This window comes from Bombus affinis, chromosome 17, assembly GCF_024516045.1.
Source record: "Bombus affinis isolate iyBomAffi1 chromosome 17, iyBomAffi1.2, whole genome shotgun sequence".
NCBI lineage: Eukaryota > Metazoa > Arthropoda > Insecta > Hymenoptera > Apidae > Bombus > Bombus affinis.
In genome coordinates this window covers 6370479-6386813 of record NC_066360.1, presented here as the reverse complement: position 1 = coordinate 6386813, position 16335 = coordinate 6370479, and the positions used below count along the sequence as shown (strand labels likewise).

General features: G+C 39.6%; 3 protein-coding genes across 3 annotated transcripts in view; all 3 read right to left on the bottom strand.

Annotated features, from left to right (window-relative positions):
• Positions 1 to 16335, bottom strand: part of LOC126926296 (phospholipase B1, membrane-associated-like) — a 74987-nt gene that overhangs the window by 38397 nt on the left and 20255 nt on the right. The window lies entirely within an intron of this gene.
• The window catches only part of LOC126926273 (fatty acyl-CoA reductase 1-like), a 285326-nt gene continuing 277346 nt past the window's right edge, over positions 8356 to 16335 (bottom strand). The window contains exon 8 of the transcript XR_007714459.1: positions 8356 to 8516. The gene's annotated coding sequence lies outside the window, so the exon portion shown is untranslated. The remainder of the gene's footprint in view (positions 8517 to 16335) is intronic.
• LOC126926298 (fatty acyl-CoA reductase 1-like) lies at positions 8601 to 9608 on the bottom strand. The gene is made up of 3 exons (XM_050742592.1): positions 9400 to 9608; positions 8944 to 9129; positions 8601 to 8839 (listed from the first exon to the last, which is right to left on the bottom strand). The coding sequence occupies exons 1-3, from the start codon at positions 9591 to 9593 to the stop codon at positions 8824 to 8826; spliced, it is 396 nt and encodes a 131-aa protein (XP_050598549.1). The 5' UTR covers positions 9594 to 9608; the 3' UTR covers positions 8601 to 8823.

Below are 16335 nucleotides of genomic sequence, written 5' to 3'. Positions count from 1 at the left end.
AAGATGAAATACACAAGTCCAGAAGCAGATATAACGCAAGAGTCAACAACCACCACAACCCATTAGTCACCCAACTACTGGACACGACGGACCAGATCCGCAGACTAAAAAGAAAATACCCTCTAGATTAAATCCTTAAATTCTACTAGAACCAACAATATAAAACTATTATAATCCATGTCATTGTATCTCGCCAAATTAAGTTACTGAAAATTCTTAACGAGAATTGATTGTAAATATTCTAATAAATAAAAAAAGAAAAAGTGTCGTGTAGCGGTATTTGTTGTTAGTGTCGCTACAGTACTCAAAAAATACGACTGCTGATCAAATATCTCCTCTCTTTAGAGGCATACAAGTATGCGTATACACATGAATGCTGTTGGCTCCCATTTATTCTTCTTTAATAAGTACTTTATCGAGTGAACGTCGTTTATGAGCAGAGAACGCTAAAATGAGTGTCGAATTTCCAAATCCGTATGACAGTCACATCGGGATACAAAGATACAAAAGGTACCGTATTTCTTCTTATCCTGCAAATGTTTGTGGCTACCTATTTTGTCTGTCTGACGTACCATCGTTATCATCTGACTATGTTCTCTTTTGACCCGGTAGGTGGCACCGTTTTACCTTTCCTTGTCTTATTAATTTTTCTCGTATTAATGTACCGACCTGCCGTTTCCTTTTGTCGCTTGTATGTATTTCATGTTTGGGAGAAAATATTTCTTTCAAATATAAAAGAAATATTTGTTTAATACTTGAAAAAAAAACATTATTTTTCCGTATATAAAAGAAATATTTAAATGAATACTTTACTTTAGCATGCAGACCGTAAAGACTATGCTTACCATTCATATCCATCCATTTACACTCATATCCCTAAAATGATACTCTATCAAATTGAATGAAATATCTATTTTGTATTAAATAAAGCGCGTGTTTCAGAGTTTAAATAGCAAGAAAAAATTAAAGGAAAGATACAAAAAGAAGCCAAGTGGAAAAGAAGTGTTTGGATGATAACTGGGTATTAACCTGTATCAATAGATGCTACTTTTCCTGTATTTGTCTGCAAAATGTAGACACATGTAGTATCGAAAAGAGGGAGGTATACATACTGTTACGCTGTGAGGTTTTAGTATAGGTCGCGTTTCTGGTCGTCGCTCGCGGTCATACAATGTCGTAGGCGGATCGCCTTGTCTGCCCGACGAGGGACATACAATGTATCGACGAGCGCATCCAAGCAGCGACTTACAGAAATGTCGATTTCGGCTGTTTGTTTCAAACGAATGCGGCATATGTGGTCATAGACGCGAACGGTGGCGTGATCCGAGCGTGGTGAGGGTCGTCTCCCCGAAAAGACCAAGAAATGATCTACGAAAAGTAGTCCTTGTTGAAGATTCTAAGAGCACACGTCGAGAGGTCAGATGTATAAAGCCGCTAAGCCGAACGAATACGTCGAACACGTTGTTTATCACTGAATAATCTGTCGCTCTTTATTATTATATTCATCGTTATTAAATACACAAACTATACAAACTTGTTAACAAATAAAGCATCCTTACTTGTCCTTCCTCTAAGACCCATTAAGTTACTACACACATTGTGAATAAAGCCAGTATAAGAATTACAATTTTAACATTTTCTGTAGAACAAGTGATAATTTGCGACTAATGATTTCTTTGAGATTTTTGTTCGTCATAATGAGTAGAATACAAATTTTAAAACTTGACCTTCGATTCCAGGTAAAAGTCGCTTTCGCACAAACTGTTTTTTTACAAATTTCATATCTAATGGTGCACAATCACACCACGATCTCTAAACTTGCTTTCTTTATATGCTACAGAATATAAATATCCAATGATTCTTTTAGAATGCATTGTATATAACACCTTGTAAAAGTAAGTCATCAAAGCGATGAACTTATGCAATTGCGGATTTGAAGTATTTAATATGATGTAGCTCTTGTTGTTAAAGAAAAAAATATATATATGTCGGGTTCACATTATGATTAGGGTTAGGGGCGTGAAACGAATCTTCATTTGGATTAGACATTATTGTTATGCAATACAGGAGATATTTACTAGTGCAAATATGATTATTATAGAATTTGACAAGCCGTGATACTCGAAAAGCTAATGACAATGATCCTAGGTTCAATAACGAATCCGCAGTCAACGGGATAATAGAAAGCGCCTTCTTCCAAAGTCCAAGTTGTACCCAACTTCCTTGTCTACGGTACAAGAATAAATAAACTAACTCTTTGTTAAAACATAAAATATTCACCGAGCGTAAAGGCGCTATGTAACTCGCTAATGTGACCTCATGAGAGAATGACTTTCCGTCACAATGATGCTGTAGAGGAAAACTATGATGGGGTGTGTACAATGACACAAGATCATCGGATTCGTGAAGAGATGCCTTCGTTCCGAAATAAGGGATATTGACGTTGCTCTTAATTGGTCAATTTCCATGTTGGTGGTTAGAGAAGGATGCTAGCCGCCTTTGAGGGAAAGGTACTAGCGGGAAGCATAGTTCGTGGGAAAAGCAGATTTCCCGTATTTTCCCATAGTAGGTGGTAGATTTAGGGACTGTTAGGATACAGACTGTTTGTCCGTTTGAAGGACCTCGGTTAACAAAATCTTAAGATTTATAGCGCGTCCTCAGGCTAGCTGAACATGTACTGTAGAGATTTATCGACATCTGGCAATCATCTCGCTCGAACAATAGGGTCTGTGTGTGGCGAACCACGGGACAAAAACAATTGGAATGTTTACTGTCGCATGCCATTACAACTGTTTCTTTTAAGAAGAACTGTACAATAACTCCATACCTTTGTTAGGTAAAAGCGTTCATCCCTTGACCGCGACTACGCTCGGCGACTGTTGTCGCCTCGAGCCCAAGTTCATCATCACAAATCTCGAATAAATACAATCGAATTAAATTACGACAATTCCTTAATTACGGCTACGGTGGAATCTAGATTAAGGTTTTAAGGGATTTTCCAAAATTCCAAAGGGAAGGCTCCGGTATATATCGACATATATATGTCGGAGATGAAAGAATACTGGAACCTTCCCTTCGGAACTTTGGGAAGACCCCTAGTACTGTAATTTAGATTTCACCATAGCCGAATTAAGAAACTGTTGTCATTCGATTCGACTGTACTTATTTGAGATTTATGATAGTGAGCTCGGGCTCGAGGCGACAACCAGTCGCCGAACGTAGTCGCGGTCAAGGGATGAACGTTTTGTCTAACAAAGGCATGAAGTAACTCTATAGCTCTCCTTAAAAGAAATACTTAGGACGGGGCACGACGGTAAGCATTTCAACGATTTCTGTCCCGTGGCTCGCCACACGCAGACTCTATTCTTTGAGTAAGATGATTACCAGATGTCGACGCGTCTCCACAGTACATGTTCAGCTAGCCCGAGGACCCGCTATAAATCTTAAGATCTGTTTAACTAAAGTCCTTCAAACCGACAAACAGTCCTCGTCCCAACTACGAGAAAATAGGAGAAATCTATTTTTCTCACCAACGACGATTCCTCTTCTCGAACTTTCTCTTAAGGGCGGCTAGCACCCTTCCCTAACCACCAACATGGAAATTGACCAATTAACAGTAACGCCAATTTCCCTCACTTTCCGAATGAAGGCTTTTCTCCACGAATCCGTTGATTTCGTGCCCTTAGGCATACCCATCATAGTTTTCCTCGACAGCGTTACCGTGATGGAGAACCACTCTCCCGTATGATCTCAAAGACGATTCAGTAACTCTCGGATACGTAGTGATTGCCCCATGCATTAACATTGAGTACAACTTAGACGTTGAAGAAAAGTAGAGTTCGTCATCCCCTTGACCGCGGATTCGTTAGTGAGCCTAGGATCATTGTCATTAGCTTCTCGAGTATCTAATTATCGCGATAACTTGTCCGATTCCATCATAGTCATATTTGCACTAGTAAATATCTCCTCTATTGCATAATGATCACGTCTAGCGCCAATAGGGATTCGTTTCACGCCCCTAACCCTAACTCAAATCTTAACGTCAACCCGACATATACATATGTCGGAGATAAAAAGACACCGGAACATTCCCTTTGGAATTCTAGGTAAGTCCCTTAACACTTTAATGGGAGCCTACCGGTTGCGGTGCAGTTGGGACGCTGCTCACCTGCCGACGGCCTTCAGTGAAGCTAAGAACCCTTATTAGCCGTCTGGTCAGCATTTGGCCTTCTACCACTACCCCCACGAGTGCAACAACACCCGTGGTTCCAACTCTAGTCATTAGTGGAACTATCTGTGTGGATGGACGCCCACCTTAGTGTCGGCGGCAGTACCTGCGTACCGTTACTTGACAGTTCCCGATGGAACTCACGTAAGCGGGACCCAAACCACCGGCCTTGGCCAACGCTGACGGTCCGGTCCGGAGACTTATCCCGATGGTCCCATCCTTAGCTTCGGAGTCGTGGGTGCGCTACTACCTAAGGTGGAGTAAAGAGAGTGGAACCGACCGTCTGGCGGAGCTGGCGGTGGCTTGCGTGATTGCCGCGATCAAGGGATTGGGGCTGAAGGCGTCCCCTGAGAAGTCCGAGGCAATATGGTTTTACCGCAGGGCCGATCACGGGACGCCTCCAGTGGTTTATCGCGTGAGGTTGGAAGAGGCTGAGATCGTGGTCGGAACCAGCATGAAGTATCTGAATCTGACGCTCTAAAGCCACTGGACCTTCGGCGCTCACTTCGAACGTCTGGCACCGTCTGTCGAGGCAACGGCGAACGCATTAGGACGTTTGCTGCCTCGACTGGGCGGGCCCGGCGTCGGAGTGCGCCGGCTGTACGCCGGCGTGGTGCAATCGAGGCTCCTCTATGCTCCGATCTGGGCAGAGGACCTGATGGCCAACAGTCGCAGGCTCCTGGTGATTAGGAGGCTGCACAGGACGGTGGCCATCAGGGTAGTGAGTGGCTTCCGCACCATTTCGGCGGCAGCAACGGCGGTGCTCGCCGGGTTTTCCCTATTCGAATTTCAGGCCCTGAGGTGTCGCGAGATTTATCTCCGTACTCGGGGTCTATCGGGCGGGGTCGGTCCGGTGGGCGCCGACGTTCGAGTTCGCGCTCGGCGAGCCCTGCTAGACAGATGGCGCGCCAGCCTCGACATGAGAACGGGCACCCCGGGACTAAGGGTCCTCAAGGCCGTCCTTCCAAACTGGGACGTTTGGTTGGACGGGGCCGACCCCCGCTGACTTACAGAGTGACGCAGGTGCTCACCGGGCACGGGTGCTTTGGTGAATACTTGCACCGAATCAAGAAGGAAGGTACCTCGCGTTGCCACCACTTCGATGCGAGCGTGGATTCGGCGCAGCACATGTTGGAGTACTGCCCGGCGTGACCGCGGCCGCGCCGCGACCTCATCGTGGAAATCGGATGGGACCTCTCGCCGCCGGCGATCCTCGAGACATTGTTGGTGAGCGAGAAAGGGAGGAGGGCCGTCACCTGCTTCTGTGAGTAGGTTATGCTTCGGAAAGAGGATGCGGAGTGGATGAGGGTGCGGCCCTATCCCGAAAAGATCGGCTGTCGAAGACGCGGCAGAGGCCGTGGACGCGTTTCGACGAGGCGCGCTAGGTTCGCCGCGCCCCCCGGTGGGGTCCAAACTTAGACGCTGGCAGCTCAGCGACTAGGGGCAGCCAAGAAGTCCGGTCCGGTAGGGAGATCAAACTGCCTTGCACGGCGGCTCCGGCGACGAGACGCGGTATAACATGGCTGCACACCGCTCCATTAGTGGATATATTTTGTGCGCAGGGGGATGGAAGAGCCAGTGTGTCGCTCGCACCGGTTCCCGGTCCCTTTTCGATCGCAGCCGGGGCGGTCATCGTGGAGGTTTTAGTCAGTTGGAGCCCGGCACTACCACACCGCTTTCCCCAGAAGCGGCCTGGTGTCCGTGCGGATTTCCTCCGCGTTAAAAAGAAAGATGAAAAATAAAAAAAAGAAAAAGAAAAAAGTTGAAGTCAGTCAGTAATGGTCAGTTGAAATTCAATCAGCTTTTGCAGTTGATTAAAGTATTGGTCGAGAGTTAATATCAAGTTCAGGAAAACAGTAGTCATTGCGAAGCTGAGAAGTGTTTTTAATCTAGTCATAGAAGCTCCTGCTCGTAAATATTATTTTTGATCCTTTCAATAATTAAGCCTGCCAGGAGCCAAATTGATTAACTTTACTTCCTTTTCTGGAATTGTGATCGTGGTTTGTCGTGCTCAGATTTACGATGAGATGAAAGCAAAGTATCCTTCAGTTCTCGCCAAGATTTATCCCGTGAAAGGTGACGTAAATCTGCCAAATTTGGGTCTTTCGTAAGAATATAGAAATCTGTTGTCAGAAAAGGAAATCAAAATTTTTGACTTCGCGGCCACGAGACGAATTTTGTGAGATTCAACGAGCCGTTTCACGTGGCTGTTAATGTGAATACGAAAGGTACTTCTTGTGTCATCGAACTTTGGAAGGAAATAAAGCATCCAATTAGCTTTGTCCATGTTAGTGTCACAACCGGCACACTTCAAATCCGATGGACTGATGACGGAGATAAAGATGTGGCGGCACTCGGCGACAATGTATATCGCCGAATTGCTTAATGGGCCATCAATATCCCAACGAACCTTCCGCCGAATGTTAGAGAAGAAGGCGTGCGCGGCAACGGTCGCGGATTCCAACAAACGCATGGATAGTGGGGATATTGAGAGGTGACAATGAAAAAAGAAAAAGATCCGATCAAAAGTCAAATTAGAAGAGTTTTAGGCTTGAAAATTCACGGTTGGCGCTCAAAAGCAAATCGTAATTAGTGTAAAGGAAGTGTTAAAAAATAAATTCTCATTTTATTTTTTTTATATTTTATTTTTCTTTTCATCTTCGACTTCCTTTTTTATTTTACATGACATTAGCATAGCTTATAGTCATGCGAATCTATATGAGATCGGGGAAAAATTTTATACGTAAGGATAAGTTACACGCAAACGTTATTCCATGGTTTACGAATATTGTATTTGCAATTATAGCGTGAAGAATATGTTCACTTATTATTGACTTTGCAGCATGAGCTCGAAACCTTCAGAGGTGATCGAAATGTGTGACAAATTCGACAAAACGTCGATCAACGAAACAGGAAAAAATATTTTAATAACTTATCCAAACACATATACATTCAATAAGAATTTAGCACAACGGATCTGCCAGTTACGATAGTTTTTTTCTCTTTTTGTTATTTACTAGTATCTTGCGATCAATTCTCGCATTAAAAATTTTGAGTAAGTTTCTCCGGTGTGGCGCAGTGACATGGCTAATTATTTATAATACGTTAATACTTATTAACTTATTATATATACGTATAATTTATAAATAATTATTATAAGTAAGTAAATATTACTTATTAGAAATATCTAGTTGAATCTTGTGCTTAGGTCTAACGGGTAATGTTTTTTTAGCCTGTGGATCTGGTCCGAGTGGTTTGGTTTAGCACAAATTTTTTGAGTCTCTCTTTCCTTTTTTTTATGCAGAATGTGTTCTAAGTACTTAAAATCTTCTACCTTTTCCTCAACTTTTACTCTATCGCCCTAATTTCCTTTTCCTCCTTTCCTTTGGTTTCTTTTTTTCATAACTATCGATACTTCGGACTTTCTTGCGTTTAACATTAAATCTTTTCCTTTGTCGAAAGTCGCTACAAGGTCGGTGAAAACGCGTACGGTTTCTCCCCTATTTTCTTAATTTCTCTGTTTATCACTTAATTCAGGATACAAATATTTAAGAAGGAAATGAAGAAGAAAATGTTACAGTGTGTAGCTTCTCACCTTGCTTATATGTGTTGTTGACCTCACTCTTGGACTATCTAAGTACTAAGTTAGTATAGTTGAAAGACTGAATGTATGAATCGTTGACGATTAATAAAATGCTCGGTTTTACTTCTTGATGTTACTCAAAGACTGAATTAAAAACAATTTTCGGCTACACAAAGACTGCTGTACCTCTGAACTTGATATTAACTCTCGATCAATTCTTTACTCAACTTAACTTATTCTTACTTACTGAATAACTGAACTCTTAACAAATTTTTAACTAATTGAACTGAACTCTGAACTGAATAACTAAACTCAACTGACTGAACTCTCCACAAATCTTTTAAATGAATTGCGCTTTGACGAAATTTATACTGAGCTGCTCTCTGCACAAATACTTACTGAACAGCCCTGTGTCTAAGTGGCCACCCTTATTTGTACTAAGACTATTATGGGCTAATTGTCACGTGACGGATTATTCAATCATAACGCGGGGTTTTGGTTCTGCTGATGCCCTTCCAGAATTATTAGGGTTTCAGCTGATCTGGAAAACAATGATGAATCCCTTCTTTATAAAATTCTATTTACATTGTTCTTGGTTCAAAGAGAAAAAAGTAGCATTCAAATAGTCAGTACACTAATTATAACATTATCCATAGCAAAATTATTATTCCGGATATTTTGGTGATCTGATGTATCCAGTACAACCTGAAATAACCGAAAATGTATGTATTTAAATTAGTATCTATTTTTGTATACAAAGATACTTTTATATGCACCTTGTTAACCGTTGTCGGGCTGTTGGCTTAAAGTCTTGCTTCAGAATAAATTTCCTAATTCCCATCTGGTAAATTACACCATAATTCTCCCAATCCATATCCCGGAAATCTAGTTTGATCATATCGCAAATGGTCGTGTAACATTTTCACCTTCCCCGCCAAGTCGGAACAGTTATCCCGTTGGAAAGTCCACTCGTGTGTGGTGAAAAATGAAAAATGATGAGAACAGCTTATTGCTATTTCCGAGAAGTTCTGTTATTCAGAAATATCATTTTTAATTATTATTATTATAGATGAAAATAATGATTATCCTAGAATGATTGTTCTCGTTGTTCGAGGATCGATAGAATACTCACATTGGTTTACTACCTCGGAGTCTTAAAAATATATCTATGACGAACGCAGGTAAAACAAGCGGAATTACACTCAGAACGTTGTAAATATATCTATTAGCTACGACTGAACAACCTGGGTACCATAGCGTATCGTTCAGTGGGGTATCTATGCTACATTTTACCATAGCATCTACCATCGGACCAAACCTACTCAATTGGAACATTTACATTATTACAATTAATGGAATTACGCGTAAAGTAAAGTTTATTATTATCCGAGTACCTCAGAAAATATTATGAAATTTCAATAAATATTATTTATATTACTATTTTCCAAAATTGAAGTATTGGGAGCAAGAGTGGACTTTTATATTCTACATTTGTTTGTGCTTTCATTATCCACGTTTCTTAAATAAACTTTGGAATACTCTAACAATCGAATTACATTAATTCGTAAAAAATCGCAATAAATATTACTTAAAAGGGTATGCGTTACTCGCGCAGTTGTATACTTTAACTTCGTGATCACGATGCAGCGTGATATGCCATGCAGTACATATTATCATGTCGACGACGAAATCGACAGGCACCACATCCAAGTTTGTATCTCTCCTACCCCGTACCGCTGTTGCAAATCCTTTGCCGATTAGCAGAAAGGTACCTGGTAACATTAAGTTGGTTTAGAAATTATTTGTGATTTTGAACTAGCAGAAATGTAACGCTAAATACATAGGAATAAATTCTCGTAATAGCGAGTAGCAACAAATTTGAACTATAATAATGATCATGTAGCGGAAAACCTCTCATTTAGCCTCTAACAAACTAACCAGTTAACTCTAGTACTGTGAAATGTAAGGAGTATTGACCAATTATCACTGAAAAAGATTTATATAAATACCTGTAACTGCAGAAATATTCTGTATCCGACCAGGACATGGTTCTTCCAAAGAGGCACCAATTACGCTTGGCCGTACTATCGCAAATGGCTGATCTTTGCACTTGCTTGCTACAATCTGCTCTGCTAAATTCTTACTGAATGTGTATGTGTTTGGATATGTTTTTAAAATTCTTTTTTCTATTTGGTTGATTGACGTTTTGTCGAATTTGTTACACATATCTATTACTTCCGAAGGTTTCAAGCTCGTGCTGCAAAGTTAATAATATGTGAACATATTCTTCACGCTATAATTACAAATATAATATTCATAAACCATGAAACAACGTTTGCGTATAACTTATCCTTACGTATAAACTTTTTCCCCAATCTCATGTAGATTCGCGTTACTAAAGGCTGTGCTGACGTGAACGAAGCTAATCGGATGCCTTAGTTCGTTCCAAAGATCGATGACACGAAGAGTACCCTTCGTATTCAAATTAACAGCCACGTGCAACGGCTCGTTGAATTTCACAGTGGCCGCGACGTGAAACACTACATTTACTTTCTCTAACAACAGATTTCTATCTTCTTGCGAAAGATCTAAATCTGGCAGACTAATGTCACCTTTCATGGAATAAACTCTGCTCAAAGCTGAGGGGTGTTTTGCTTTGATGTCGTCGAAAATCTGCAGACCAAAAATTACCAGCTCAATGCCAGAAAAGAAATTTAATCAATTTGCCCCTGACAGGTTTAAATATTAAAAGAAACAAGAATAATATTTACGAACTGGATCATCTATGAGCTTCTTAAATCGTTGTTCTATCGTTTCGTCCGTTTTTGGACGAAGTAGTATAAAAATGGCAGTGATGCGCGGACACATGCGGATCAGGTTTTCCAGGAGACCTTTTCCAACGAAACCGGTTGCTCCAGTCACAAGAATCCCACTACCGGCGTAGAAGGTTTATTGATCCCATCTTCATTCGTTTTTTTATTGATTGTATCCATGTTTCAGAATGTTCGCACTTTCAGTTCCAATAAATGACACTGAATTATCAAATAGTAAGCGGAAAAATTTTAAAAATAATGTACAAAATTTGTTACAGCTGAGATCTTAAGCTTAAACAATCTTCTTATAGTTCCCGTAGGCTTTTTCATTTTTTAATCTTTTGTCTATATATGTAAATATCGTAATTTGCAGCGATCAGTAATTTATGTGGAAAATGTGCGTGGTTCATATGAAGCAGTGTTCACCCACAAATGTAACACCTCGAGAATACTTAATGCGTACGTGATTTTTCTGTGGGCACCCGCGAACAGGACGATTGCAGTGCATATGTGAAATCTGTATAATCATTGTTTATACGTGCTCTTATTTATTAATTACTTATGGAAGCAAAATGACTTATATTTGTTATAAGGCGTTATAGATTTCAATAAGTAAACAGGTTTAATCTATAATCGATAATTTTTCTTAGAAAACATCACGCAGGATGGATTGTGATTTCGAATCTCCACAATTTTCTTTGCTACGATGTGTATGATGTAAGCTGGCGCTTACCATTTGTTCGAATTCGTTCCTTGAGGTCTCGCGCTCCACACGAGCCGTAACGTAATACGCCGTTACTCATGACTAACACGAGCCACAAGTCTAGGTATATGGAATTAAAAACGGGAATTTATAATAAGAGAAAAAGGCAATAAGAGATACGACGCGTCCAAATACTTAAATATCGCAATAAATCAATAAACCAAGACACAACATTATTATTGAACAAATTTAAAATATAAGAATATCGAAATAGAAACAAGGAACAATGAGGCGTTCACTGACACGTACCGCCTTGCACGAGCTTTTCCTATGACAATACACCATACAATAAGTAGATAATGAAAGATGAGCTGCTATGCCCTTTTCACACAGCATCAACAGCGACAAACAACTGGCACGCGCCAAAGGATCAAGTACCGGCATCAGCAAGGTAACCAGGTGTTTAGTAGAGTACAACTAGTAAAAGAAAAAGGAAAACTTGAACAATACTTCCACGAAAACCACATCAGCTGCAACCCTAATATTTCTGGAAGGAAAGCAGCTGAACCAAAGTATGCAGCGCTCGCAGAAATAATCACGTACCACAACTCTGCGCTAATATTGAATAATTACGTAACAATTAGCCATGGTAGTCTTACTATAAATAAGTGTAGCCACTTAGAGACAGTAGTCAGTCAGCTAAAAATTTGTTAAGGATTCGGTCATTCAGTCAGTAAGAGTCAGTTAAGTCGAGTACAGAATTGGTCGAGAGTTAATATCAAATTCGTATGAGTTCGTATTCAAATGAGTAACGTCAAGGAATGAAACCAAGCATTTAAACAGAAATCAATCGTCAACGATTAATATAGTCAATCATCTAGCAACTAGACTAACTTCGTACGATAGTCCAAAACTGCGATCGACAACACATATAAGCAAGGTGAGGAGCTAAACATTGTAACACTTTCTTTTTCGATTTCGGTCTTGCACCACATTTACTCGAGTAAAATTATTTATTGACTATCATTGTCAATAATGAAGATATTGAAAGTATTTATTTATTCCAAGGAAATATCAATCATTTCCGTGCTATTACTCCTGCACATGGCGGTTAAGCCGAAATTCAAATTATATTTATCAATTGTATTGATACGCTAGTTTACGCTACGTATACGGTTATATTAACGAATTAAAACATCATGGATACAGCTGTTACGTCGCATGATATAAACCGCAGCCATCCCTCTTTGTCTGGTCGCCACATGTCCATCTACCCTTACTCCTCAAGACCTTCAATAAAGCTAAGGGGTCACCATAAATCTTAGTATCTTAACAATGAGAACTCTGAAATCTCATAAGTGTCTTTGGTCTATTGATGATTCTTGGTTGTTCTACCTATTATCATCCACTAACGTTTTTTCTAATCAATTGGCATCGCTGATCGTTACCCTCATTTTTTCCAATGAAAAGTGCCATAAGCGAATTCGCTTTCTTCGTACTCTAGACACACCCATAACGTTCTTTCCTTCCGTAATAACACGACAGCCGATAGTCAGTCAAAAGTTAGTCGCCAAGTTGCCAAGTTGTCAAATCTCTTTATTAGTCGCCTAGTCGCTAAATCGCTAAATCGCTAAACACATCTCTCGGTTCATATTTTACTTGCGATTTATACCTCTCGAGATACTATAACTCATAACTTGCAAGTCACACTTACTACTATTAACATCGTAGTCTTGCTAGTAACTATTCGAGCCGAACACTTTTAACCTTATTGTAAACGACATTACAATTCGACATCGTAACATACCAGGCGAGTCTCTCCGAACATTTATACTCTCTGCGAGACAAGTTGTTGGAATAAAGTGTATATTATAACCTGTTAATTCAGTGTTATACTAATTCAATTACCTCTATTATCCTAACCGAAATAGGCAATCGTTCAGTTCGTGGCGTCGATAATCTAATTGTAACAGGAATTTACGACACCCGTTGACCTGACTCCTCCGCAATCGCGTCTCTTCGCGAACGGTCCAACAACAGCAGTTTGCAATCTAAAAATAGTGTCACGCTTTAAAGGACACGACAAGTTTCCGAATATATTCTACTCAGTTGTCTTAAAGATAACAAGTGCACGACATATTGGGATATTCGAAATAGTCCCGCGCTTCAGAAGAGTACGACAAGTTTTGGAAACTGTTCCATTCAGCCGTTTACATTGTTTCAAACATTAACGAACGAAAATCAAGTTAATCAAAACAGTTTAACGACGATTTCTTGTGGCAGCAACTACTGTATTGATTTAGATATAATTCGAGAAACTCCAGATTCGACATGTAGAATTGCACATAACGATTACGAACATCGAAGATCAACACCAGATCGTAACACTGTATACAGTAGAGTCCCCATTATCCCTCCCCCATTATCCCAATATTCCAATGTAAGGATGATTTATTATCTGAACATAATATTTCCTAATAGCAGATGCCTCTTCGATTTCACATATCTACTGTGGATATACTTTATTCGTGTTCATGTACAATGTATTCCTTCCCTTATTCGATTCAGTGAATTCTTATTATAAGACTTTAGTATGAAACTAATGGTGCTTTAGCTATCGAAACAAAACAAAACAAAATCTCGAAAGTGGTGCAAATGCTGTTATTAAATATAGGTTGATATTTAATTAATTCACACAGATTCAAGTTTTACTTTCTATATTTCACCACCTCGTACAACCGTCAGACTACGCCGAATACTCTTAGACAATTAACACGTGGTCAACTCCTAAGACAAAAGAGTGTCGTTAGAAGTCGTACCAATTTAGCTTGTAGGAACTAGCGATCACACCAACTTAATGTTTCTCAACAAATGCAATAGAATTAACAAATATACATAATGTTGGGAGAAGCCATAATCACAGACTTTGAATGTACTGATGTAATGATCTGGTTTCTCTGTAAAACTGCAAATGAAGTTGTAATGAATAGGTGCCTTGTCAATGATGTTCCGCGTGTGGCATTCGAGAAATGGCCTCAATGGTTCAAAGTACAAGATAAACGTAAATTTTTACAGTTACTAATGTTGAAAGGATTATGTAACTTAACAGCCAAGAAGACATAGAATCCATAGATATTAACACTAAACTTACCAATGTTAGTCAAACTGACCGTTGTCAAACATTTATATAAAATTAACCATATTTAAACGTTATCACATCGCTTCATAATTTCTGACATAACATGGTCCCTAAAACATGCATGCAATATTTTTTTCTGTATTTACTTCTAGATTGCTTTTTTCCTTTTCTAAGAAAAAACTGTATTCTGTCCTGTCTACCGCGGGCGGTCAATTTGACCAGCCAATAAAATAATTTAGTTATTCTTAAAATAAATGCAATCAGTTCAAAGAAAAGGCTATCTCAAGGTCAGATAACAAACAAAATCGGTAATAACAAATAATAACAACTGTTACGCCCGTAATCTTGCCATACACTACAATCCATTCCTCGATCTAGATGACCATCAACTGTCAAAGCATATCAACCAAGAACTCAATGCATATCCTAAGGAACCGCCATAAAATTTACCACTTTTTACGATCAATTGTTACAAACATTTTAAAAGTTAAGAAGTTTCTTAGGGATACTGCTCATTGCGATAAAACACGGTAAAAGCAGATTTTTCTCAATTCCACCCTCGTGTAACCGTTGGTGAGAACGGCCAAGACTCATCAATATTTTCGTATGAATATCGCCATCGCAGACCATATTCTTACTTGCTACTGTCCTTTCGACCAGAATATATCTCAGTTTGTTAGTCAATAAGTCGACATCTAAACTTGTTATCTCCAAAACTGAGAGGAAGCATCTCAGAGCGTTTTGTGTAAAGTTGTTATAAAGGCAAAAGTAAAGCATATATAATTTTACAATAATTTTGTATCCCGATCATGGTATTCTTCTATGATAAATGTTTACCCTAAAAATGTCAAGACTTTCCAAAACAAATTATTAAAAAAATAATGGACATGGAAGAATGTTCAATGTGCGACGAACAAGAAACTTCAGCAACAGAAAACAGCATGGAAACACATGAAAAGCTCTTTATAAGCGAATGAAAGTTGAATATAATAAATGAGCGTTCGCGTCTAGAGCAAAAAGGAAAGAAATTATCGTTACTGACTGATGTAGAGAACCAACCTATCGTAACTGGGCCCGATGGAACAGCTTGGAAAGAAATAGATGTGTAGTATCGGAAAAGGATAGGATTAGGATAATTTACATTTTTTAAATTCTCCTAATACTATTTATTTAAGGTAAAAAAAATAACAGATTAATTGGACAGAGAACGATAAATGTTCAACTTGAACTAAACGCAAAAATCTTATTCCACTCAAATCACTCTCGCAACTCTATAACTCTAACAACTCAATCTCTCTACAATACTAGTGTAACCCCAAATTCTTTTACCCTGACGTCACCTTAGGCGACCACTTCTAAACATTCTCCGGACAGCTGATACCTCTACTCTAAATATTCTCAGGACAGTTGATAACTCTAAATATCCTCCGGACAGTTGACACTTCTAAATATCATCCGGTCAGTTAACACCTCGCCACCCTGATAAGGAACTTCCAGGAACAATATCCCCTCCATCATTTTTAATTGTTCCTGCTTAGTATTTAGACTCCGAATAATGACGGCCGAGCCAGTCTGAATCATAAGCCGATACTGGGGCATTGTAATATTGGTACTCAAGAGCCTTCGACTCTTGAGAAATAAAGTTTTTATATACATCACTACGAGAGTTATTTTTTACGTGACACTAGCAACTTAGGCAACTCCGCAACTCTCACTGACTCTCTCAACTCTACAACTCTACAACTCTACTCTTCGGCTTCTGCGCTCGCTCTCGCTTCTCAACTCACACTGTACCCCTTTTGCATTCGTTCTCAACTAACACTGCCTTTAGCGTCTCTTTGTCTTTTCCCACCCTATCGCGCACGTGTC